The 10,618-nt window shown below is 40.2% G+C and overlaps 1 protein-coding gene across 1 annotated transcript in view; it reads left to right on the top strand.

The window, feature by feature from the left end:
* Nucleotides 1–9,628, top strand: part of Bard1 (BRCA1 associated RING domain 1) — a 71,406-nt gene extending 61,778 nt beyond the window's left edge. Inside the window, exons 10-11 of the mRNA XM_021198732.2 lie at nucleotides 7,556–7,653; nucleotides 9,060–9,628. Coding sequence (XP_021054391.1) covers nucleotides 7,556–7,653; nucleotides 9,060–9,392 — 431 coding nt within the window. The 3' untranslated portion in view covers nucleotides 9,393–9,628. The remainder of the gene's footprint in view (nucleotides 1–7,555; nucleotides 7,654–9,059) is intronic.
* The last annotated feature ends 990 nt before the right edge of the window (nucleotides 9,629–10,618 follow it).

The raw sequence follows: 10,618 nt of genomic DNA, 5'->3' as shown, positions 1-10,618 counted from the left end.
AGACAGGGTTTCTCTGTATAGCCCTGGCTGTCCTGGAACTCACTCTGTAGACCAGGCTGGCCTTGAACTCAGAAATCCGCCTGCCTCTGCCTCCCGAGTTCTGGAATTAAAGGCGTGCGCCACCATGCCCGGCATAGTCTCACTCTTTAGCTGAGGCTGTACTTACTGTGGCCTCAAACTACTGCAGGTCCTCCTGCCTCAGCCTCCCAGTGTTGAAATTTCAGATGTGAGCTATCATACCTGGCCAAAGTTAATATATTAATATTAACTACATTAGATAGCATTTTAACCAACAGTTATTTAAAATAATGCTATTTAAAATACTTCATTGCATGCCAAACAATAATTTATAAATTAGAACAATAAGATTCAGAACTTCAGCTCAGCAAACTCAAATGATACAATCTTAAAAACTAGGCAAAAGGTTATTGAACATCAAAACACAGGCAAACCTAATAAATTAATAATTATACAAGTAAGGAATCATGGGAAGTTTCTTAACTGAGTTTTATTTATGTGCACATAAGAACATGTATGTTCAGGTGCCCACAGAAGCCAGAAGAGGATGTTGGATCCACCAGATGTACAGCTACAGGCAGTTGTGAGCTGCCTGATATAGGTGTGGAATCTAAACCCTCTGCATTAAGAGCAAGGTCTCTAAGCCTCTGAAGCAGCTCTCTAGTCCCTTGGCATTGAATTTGAATAAACATTAACAATCCTAAATGAAGGGAAACATTATATTGACAGCACTCAGCTTTGGGAGAAATGGGGTATTCAGTTGCTAGCATTTTCCTTTTTTATAATATGCAACATCTTGGAATACTAAAAGCAGCTTAAAATCATTTGAAATATTCACAATCACTCCTTTTAGAGTCCAAAGTTTAGCTTGCATACCAAAAAAATATAAATTTTTGTATGTAAAATGCATCGGCTTAGAAAGCTGAGCAGACTTAGGTTCAGATTCCCATTCTGCCACACCAGCTAAATGGCTTGGAACCAGCTAAGTACTTTGTGCTTTATTTCTCCTTCCGAAATGGAAAGAATACACAGTAAATCCTATTGTTTGTGGATTTTACATTTTTGAATTTGCTCTACATGCTAAAATTTTGTAAATCCTCAAGTCAGTACGTAAAAGCCTTTGTAGACATGTGTGGTACCTTAGGGTTTGGGGTGCTAAGGAACATGCTCCCAGCTGATAGCAAGCTTGTGATTCTGTGCCTTCTCCACTCAGATGGACATTGTAAGCAGCTCTGAGTGTGAAGAGCATGCATCTCACATGTGATTGTGTTGTTGAGTCCACACTTAAAGTAGCCCCGTAGTGATTGGAGGGGGAACCTTATTCAGGCCCAAATTTTAATGTAGTTCCAATGCTAATGAATGCTACTGTGGAAGAACTATGGTGATTTTTTAAACACACCCAGAACAAGAAGTCTTCATCAGTTTACAAAAATGTTGGGACCAGAGTGTTCTAGGAGCACAGCAGTGCATTTCCAGTCACTGTATTCAGTGTTTGCAGCTTCTTTCTAGACAGTGACTACTGCAGGTAAGGAGTGTCTACCAAACCAGTCTTGTTCAGTACAGGGATTGATTGGTACACACAATAAAACACACATAGTAGCCGCAGTCCCTAAGATTGTTAGGGCTTTTCCTTGGAGCAGTAGCAGAATTGTTGGTTGTTAGAACTAGAGAAACAGGACATCAGGATTGGCCAAGCAGCTGTCAAGTCTAATGAGTTTGATCCCTGTGCCCCCTGTGGTAGGAAAGAACCAGCTCCTCACTCACCTCACACCCACCGAGTAAGTAAGAATGATTAAAACAGTTACAAACTCCTTCCATGGGTGTTTTGTTCCCTATTCTAAGGAGGAATGAAGTACCTTGGTTTTCTTGTGTTTTGCAAATTGTATCTTGGGTATTCTATGTTTCTGGGCTAATATCCACTTATCAGTGAGTGCATAGTTCATTCCTCCTCAGAATAGGGAACAAAATACCCATGGAAGGAGTTACAAAGTTTGGAGCTCAGACAAAAGGATGGACCATCCAGAGACTACCCCACCCAAGGATCCATCCCATAATCAGCCACCAAACGCAGACACTATTGCACATGCCAGCGAGATTTTGCTGAAAGGACCCTGATATAGCTGTTTCGTGTGAGGCTATGCCAGTGTTTGGCAAATGCAGAAGTGGATGCTCACAGTCATCTATAGGATGGAACACAGGGCCCCCAATGGAGGAGCTAGAGAAAGTACCCAAGGAACTGAAAGGGGTCTGCAACCCTATAGGTGGAACAACAATATGAACTAACCAGTACCCCCAGAGCTTGTGTCTCTAGCTGCATACATAGCAGAAGATGGCCTAGTCGGATATCATTGGGAAGAGAGGCCCCTTGGTCTTGCAAATTTTATATACCCAAGTACAGGGGAACGCCAGGGCCAAGAAGTGGGAGTGAGTGGGTAGGGGAGCAGGGTGGGTGGGGTATAGGGGACTTTTGGGACAGCATTTGAAATGTAAAGAAAGAAAATATCTAATACAAAATTGGATAAAAAAGTTACAAATGCTATTAAAATGCAAACAATGCAATAAATTGTACTTGGAAGTGTTTTGTCTTTTCCCCTGTAATTTCATCAGAAACCATTAGTATATGGTTTATCTCCGTAAGAAATACATTCCTTTTAAAGTTCTTTGGTTAGGCTCTGTGCTCATTAGTATTTTATTATTTAAATAGTGGGAAATTAATGTTTTCAGAGTATTAGACAATGTTTATGCATTTGGATTATTATAACAGTGCATCCTGCTCCTGGGATGAATTATTAGATTACACAGCATCCATAGATTTCATAAAATAATGTTAGTGTAATGGCTTTCCACTAATGAAAATGAATGAGAGAGATGTTTTGAGAAAGATTTACAGGTGTTAGGAATAAAACAGTATGCTTCTATTCATAGTCAATTCCTCTGTACCCAAGGAAATAACAATAAACACTTCAACTTTTTTATATTTCCTTAATGTTATTCTAGTTTTCTTCTCAATATTTAATATTTCATCAGATGAAAGAATTAAAACTCTAGCTGTGCATAATTTCCTACCATACTATAAATTTTGCATCTCACTTCTCTACCATAGCAAAACCACTAATACTTCTAGAATATATCAACAGCAATTTTTAAAAAATGAAGGTAGAATTGTGTTTTAGAAATAAGTATGCATTCAAATATTTTTACTAAAAAGTCCAATTATTTTTGCTTTTAGTATATCTAAACTAAATGTGAAATGTAATGGAAATGTTTTTTTCTTAAATTACCTCTGTCAATCAGATCCAACCTGTTCTTCTGAAGGTTTGCAATTAGAGTGGGCGAGAGGAAGAGGTGAATGTCAAGGGCATGGCTGTGCTTGTGTCTGACTGCATCCTTGACCTGAGCCCTACAACTCTTTCTAATAGAAATGCAAGTCCTCCTGGGCTCTAAAACCTGCTGAGCAGGAGGAGACCTGCCCTCTCTGCTGCTGTGAGTGGCTATGAGTGCCTTGGCTGGAGCTCATCCATCCATCCATAGGACTGCCATCCTTCATGCCTTTGGCATGAGGAAGATTTCAAATGAACCTCTGAAGTGGCTTTATTATTTATTGACAGAGGAAGAGAATGCTGTAGCATTAGATTCACTTTAGTTGAGCACTCTGTTAAAGCCTTCCAAATTTAATGAAAATTGAAGATTAGTTTTTGCAACCAGAACTTTAAAACGTATTTTCTACAGAGCCATGAGTAACAGTTTGTAAATTGTGCTTACAATACAGCTGCAACGACTCTGTGGAGGAAGGATGTGAGCAAGTAGGCAGCACCTGCTTTCCTTATTTAGCAATGAGCTTGCCATACCAGAGCTCAAACCATGTTTATTTTGTTTTCTGTTAAAGATGTCAGGATCTTCAGTTTCTGTCCCTTCCTCCATGCTTTCAGGTTGACTCATGGATGTTTTATCATTTTTCTAGTTTCGGGTAATAGAGAAGAAGCTTAACGATGGGTGCCTCGAAGTCTAGGCCATGCCGAAGTGGGCTGTCACTCACTCTTGGAAAGTCCGGATTGTCTTAATGTCACCTCTGTTCTGTCAACATGGCTTTTCTCATCTCACCCTCACATGATTCTGTTTGTTTTAATCACAATATGGGACAGTTGTAGTGCTGGTGGCAGATTGACACTTGGTTCTGGGCCAGTTCTGCTCAGAAATGAGCCTCTTATGGCCCTCTGCAGAGTTGCAGACTGAGGCGTCGTCATTCAGTGGCATCTAATTACTGGCATTGCCCCTATTAGGATGTTCATATATTTCTAGCATATCTGTTTAATTCTCAGTATATTTGGTATAGATAAAATTTTCTTCGGGATAAGCTTTAGTCAGTGGTTGTTTGTTTGGCTTTTGTTTTTAAATTGTTCATACTTTTCTGTTGTTTTCTCAGTGGTAAAACTCACATCTTTGAGTGAAGTAATCTCCAAGGTAAATAGAAAATGGTCTGGAGAGTTTGCTGAAATATACTTATAATATAGTGAAAACAGTGTATTATAAGATCCATTTTGAGATTTTTTTTTCAATTTTCTGATAGACCCTTTAGTTTCAAGTTTATTTATAATGCCTTTACTCAAAATATAATTATATCGGTTCTCCTCTTTTCTTCCTTTAGCCCCTCTTAAGCACCTTCCTCCAAACCCCTTCAATGTCTCCCACTCTCAATTGATAATTTTATTTGCTTTTATATTTGTTGAATACACACATAAATAATCTGTATGCACAAGGAGATATAAATAGAACCTGCCAAGTCAGTTTTTGTTGTTTGTGTATGTGTGGTTTCAAGGCTGATCAACCCATTAGGAAGCGTATCCCCAGGAGATACTGATTCTTCTCCCAGTAGGCTATAATTGCCTGTAATTCTTTGTTTAGGGTGAGACCTCACGGCTTTTCCTCTTCCACATTCACATGTCCATTGTAGTACTATGGCTCCTGTCCACTGTCTACAAGAAACAGCATACTTCCTGGGATCCTGGGTCTTTTTTTTTTTTTTTTTTTTTTTTTAATTTGGTTTTTCGAGACAGGGTTTCTCTCTGTAGCCTTGGCTGTCCTGGACTCACTCTGTAGACCGGGCTGGCCTTGAACTCAGAAATCCTCCTGCCTCTGCCTCCCGAGTGCTGGGATTAAAGGCGTGCGCCACCACGCCCGGCACGAGATCCTGGGTCTTAGAGTCTTCTGCCCCTTCTGTGGTTTCCCTGACGCATAAGATGCAGAAGCTGTGATGTAGATGTAGCCGTGGGCTCACCACGGTATCCTGATCTCTGCTGTGGTTTTCTGGGATGGTCCTGTCCTCATTTGCTGTAAAGGGGGGCCTTGTTGAGCTTATCTGTGGGTGTAAGGATCAGATTTGGAATATAGTTAAGGAATCATTTTGGCTGAGCAAAGCCGGAGTAGAAGATTCATTATTAAGTTCAGGCCCATGACCTCACTAGCCCCAGAAAGCTGGCTAGGTTTCCAATTCGGAGTATAGTTTCCCTCCTGATGAGTGGGCCTTAAGTCCAACTACCCAGCTGTTGATTGACACCTTTATTCATATGTTGCCTGGTAACATATGCTAGTAGTTGTCATGGCTCATATGTGTTGTAGCTGGGTAGTTTAATTGCTTACATCTTTTGGCAACTTGCATAGTATTTCTGGAACCATAAAACCTATTTTGAAGGAAAGACACTTTCAGGTCAAATTCAGCTTTGATATTAATATATTGCTTTGGAAGTCACTTGGACTACCCTGATATTCCTCAAAAGGAGCTTGGTGTCTAGCATTGGGGGTTTGGTTAGTCTGTGGTTTTTCAGGGGGAGTATTATCAGCCCAAGTGGCTTAACCTCCTTATGTATGCACGAACAAAAGTATATATGTACACACACACACACACGTATGTGTGTGTGTGTGTGTGTGTGTGTGTGTGTGTGTGTGTATATATATAATTTTAGGTAAATATAAAGTAATATGATTCCTTAAGGCTTTATCAAGAAGTCTTGGCATTATTTGTTTCCCACCTCTACTCCTCCATCTGCATTGACTATCCTCCCTCCTCCCCGTGGGAACCCCCTCCCCATTACTGCAATTCCCACTACATATCACTTATATCCTTTTCTTTTCTACCAACCCCACCCCCCATCTAAGGTCTATGCATTCCTCATGTCAGTGGTTACTCATGTTGTGTATTGAATCTGAGGAGCTGAGGCTAGGAACTGTTGACAAGAGGATCTATGGCATTTGTCTTTATGGGTCTAGGTTACCTCACTTTTTACAGTTTATGCATAAAAACCATGGCTAGTATGGTGAGATGGGTGGTATTCCTAATTCTTTTTTTCCTTTCATAGGCAACAGAGCTAACCTTATAAATTTATGAAGTTTTACTAAAGCACTAAGTCATTTGACTTCACATCTCAAACTTAGTTGTGTGCATTAAACCTAGCAGTCTCTCTCTCTCTCTCTCTCTCTCTCTCTCTCTCTCTCTCTCTCTCTCTCTCAAACATACCACCACCACCACCACCTCCGCCTCCTCTTCCACTAGTAGGATGTTGCTGCTTAGGTCCTATTCTCCTCTGTTATTAGTATTAGGCATAGTCTTTCTAGAATACAGCCAGGCATTGATGGGTGACTGCTGATGTCCCTGCTTAGGGATTTCCTATTCACTAGACAGCAATAGCTCATTCTTTTTAAGCTTAAACTATAAACACTCCGGTGCAGTCCATCAGAAGGATTCTTTCTCCCGGGAATAAGCCAACTCCTCTACAGGAGTGGTGTCAGCTCCCAGGCAGCTCGTGGGCTCTGCTCAGTATTTATTTTCGCAGGTCCTGCTGAAGGTCCTATTGTGTGGTTGGCTGAGGGAGGTGCTGTAGGTAGAAGCACTCTCCTAACATTGGATCATTGGACTTTTAACAGACTAACCATACATGTAACTGCCAAAATGAGCCAACATTTGTTAAATACTCAGTTCAGACTGGAATGAGCATACTAATTGCTTAAAATCTTCCATAGGAAGTAAGGCTTTCTTCCATTTATTTTAAGTATAGAAAGCTAACTTTCTCATATTCTCTTTCTGTCTTTCTATGTGGGATATGGGGTGTGTGTTTGTGTGATATCACTATGTGTGTAGGTGCAGTGACTTGTGTGTTCATGCATTGATGCCAGAGGCTGACTTGGGGTCTCTTCCTATATCATCCTCCACTGTATTTGTTTGAGATGGGTTTTCTCCTAGAAGCTATCATTTTGACTAGACTAGTTAGCCACTGATCTCTGGGGGATCTGCTTGCTCTCCAAACTCTAGCACAGGTACAAGCTGCCATACCCACTGGGAATCCAACTCACCTCCCTATGCTTAAAGGCATACGTTCACCTGCTGAGCTGTCTTTCCAGCCCTCCCTTTATTGTATTTTCATTTAGTATAATTGGGGTTGGAAGATTTCAGAATATGTAGGCCAGCCATAAAGAAGAGACTAATTAGACAGGCTTCACATATGCTCATGTGCTACTTATTTGATTCTACCTTATTTTTTGTCAGGGGTGAAAGCCTGTTTGGACAGCAAAGTACGTGAGCAGGAAGAGAAGTATGAAGTTCCTGGAGGTCCACAGAGGAGCAGGCTCAACAGAGAGCAGCTGGTATTTTCCTTTTACATACTACTTGCTTGTTCTTATGACTTCGTGTCATTATCATCATCGGGAAAACTTTGCCCTTTCATCCAGTTCAGGTGACTGATTAAAATTTTAATTGTGCTTATTTCAAGCACTTGATTCTGAAAGATGATCACAGTGCGCAGTAAAATCCAGAAGGTAATAATTTCACACTGTTAATGGATTTTTGACATCTTGAACATTCCCATAAAGCTTTCAGAATCTGAGGTAAATCTTGGATACAGGAAGTAGCTTGAAAGAAAACTTACAGCTGCTGCTCAGATTTAGTTACCATATGTCTTTATTGCCACATACTGCAGCTTTAATGGACAATATTCCATTATTCTGTTGATATATGTAACTATAGTAGAAATGACAAAGACATTTTCTAATTGGATCTTTAGCCATGACTTCATTATCTGTTGCATACTGACAATGCATCTCTGGAACCTTAAGGCCACACTCCTACTATGGCTGTCTATGGGACCTTAGGTATTGTCTTAGTTAGGGTTTCCATTGCTGTGAAGAGATACCATGACCAAGGCAACTCTTAAAAAGGCAACATTTAATTGGGGCTCGCATACAGGCTCCGAGGGTCAGTTCATTATCATCAGGGCAGGGAGCATGACAGTATCTAGACAGGCATGGTGCTGGAGGAGGTGAGAGTTCTATATCTTGGTCTGAAGGCAGACAGAAGACTGGCTCTTCTAGGCAACTAGGAGGAGGGTCTCAGAGTTCACCCCTAGAGTGACACATTTCCTTCAACAAGGCCACTCCTCCTAATAATGCCATTCCCTTGGCCAAGCATATTCAAACCGCCTCAGGTAACATGTAGAGACCTCAATGTAGATGAACATAACTGAGCTGTATGTGGGGAAATGATACTCTTACAGTTTAAATCCAGCCTGCTGTCTCTGATGCTTACTCTAGATATCTTGAAATTTGGGAGATAAGTCCTACCCGTGTACACAAGCATCTCAATGGAGGGAATTGGATGAAGATGGGTTTTTTGTTTGTTTGTTTGTTTTGTTTTTTGGACAGTAACTCACTGTATAATACGGTCTCACCTGGAACTTGCAGTATAGGAATATAGTTGTATACTGTTATGCCTGACAACAGATTGCTTGTTTGTTTCATGCTGAAATTTTAAGAGAGTAAAAAGGAATCAGACAGCGGATAAATTTTAAATGAAAAAAAAATCATAAATAAGAAAGTTTTATTTTCCTAAGTATGCTTCCTGATCCGGTTAGTTTGATTGAAGTACAGTTTATGCCAGCTCCTCATTAGGAAGCTTCTTTCTGACACATGACTATTGTTTTTATGTCCTTCATTCATAGACAGTGTTTTAAAAATATTTTGATCTTCTTTTAACAATTATTTTCTTGTTATTTCAGTTGCCAAAGCTGTTTGATGGATGCTACTTCTTTTTGGGGGGAAACTTCAAGCATCATCCAAGGGATGACCTCCTTAAGCTCATTGCTGCAGCAGGAGGCAAAGTCCTTAGTCGAAAGCCCAAGCCAGACAGTGATGTGACTCAGACCATCAACACAGTTGCATATCATGCCAAGCCTGAGTCTGATCAGCGCTTCTGTACACAGTACATCATCTATGAAGATCTGTTTCACTGTCACCCAGAGAGGGTTCGGCAGGGCAAAGTCTGGATGGCTCCTTCCACCTGGCTTATCAGCTGTATCATGGCCTTTGAATTGCTTCCTCTTGACAGTTGAATGTCATACCAGGTGAACATTTTAAGTTGAACGTGCGTGATTTTTGAGAACAACGGCCGTTGTGATATGTCTGATCATTCATGTTTTTATGGATAGGTCCAACTATTCTTATTTCTTCCCTCTTTGAATTGCAAAATAAAACAATTGATAGTAGATTAGGAATTCATTTAGATGCCTAAACTGCTTTTAAGATTTTTTTTTGTTGTTATCTTTTAAGGGTGGGGGCTATAACTCAAGTGTTAGTGTCTTCATCACCTATGTGTGAGGCACAGGTTCCACACTAGGAACTTATTTTACATGTGGCCTGTGTTTTTTTGATTGATCATGTCTTTCAGCTTTATCAACATCTGTTGAAGATTAATAAGTGAGATAGCATCAAACTACTTGTTAAATCTACGTGGTGGATTACTAATTTAGCATCCTTTAGTAAACAATATCATCATATGATTTATTCTGCCCTTTTTATAATGATAATAGAGCATTTATGTAAATGTGCCAGTGTAGGCGAAAAGCTCTGTCTGGAGTTATCCTTTTCTTATGTTGTATTCTAGTTTCTTGTGTTTTCTTGGCTTTCCATTGTGTTTATTTAAAAATAATCTTGTGTATACATTAGAAAATCATGATTCGAAGCACTGAATGTTAGTGGTAAAATCAGTGCTCTCACTGTGCACATTTGCTGTCTGCCTACTGTGCGCTTATGCACACCTATTTTCTGTAACTTATTTTAGCGTCACTGTTTCTTAGAATGTCTTGCTAGTTTAGAACACTGACAAATGTTAACTCATTAGATTACAAGCAATCTGGTTTTGGTAAATCTTTCTGGAAATTACTAAAATAAGTCCATGAAGGCTTTAGTCCCTCCCCCCATTCCTTCCCTCCCTCCCTCCCTTCCTTCCTCTCTCTCCTTTCCTCCCTTTTATTTGTGGTATCAGGTATGGAAGTCAGGATCTTGTGCATGCTAGGCAGTTACCTACTACAGCACTATATCCAACTTTGCGACAGACTTGCTAAGTTAGCTAGGCTGGCCCTGATCTCACCCACCTTTAATTTTTTATACAGCCTCTAGATTGGTGGGTAGGCAAAAGTTGGAGAATGCTTGATTTATAACATTTTTACCATATCTGACACAAACCCTGTAGCAGGAAATAAGGAAGTGGGAGTGAGAAGAGCTTTTTCTTGATACAGAAGCAACCCCAGCAGGGATGTAGGGAGGGCACTCCCTGAGC

The sequence above is a fragment of the Mus pahari genome, chromosome 5 (assembly GCF_900095145.1).
Source record: "Mus pahari chromosome 5, PAHARI_EIJ_v1.1, whole genome shotgun sequence".
NCBI lineage: Eukaryota > Metazoa > Chordata > Mammalia > Rodentia > Muridae > Mus > Mus pahari.
The sequence above is the reverse complement of the archived record's forward strand: the minus strand, read 5'-3'. Positions and strand labels throughout refer to the sequence as shown.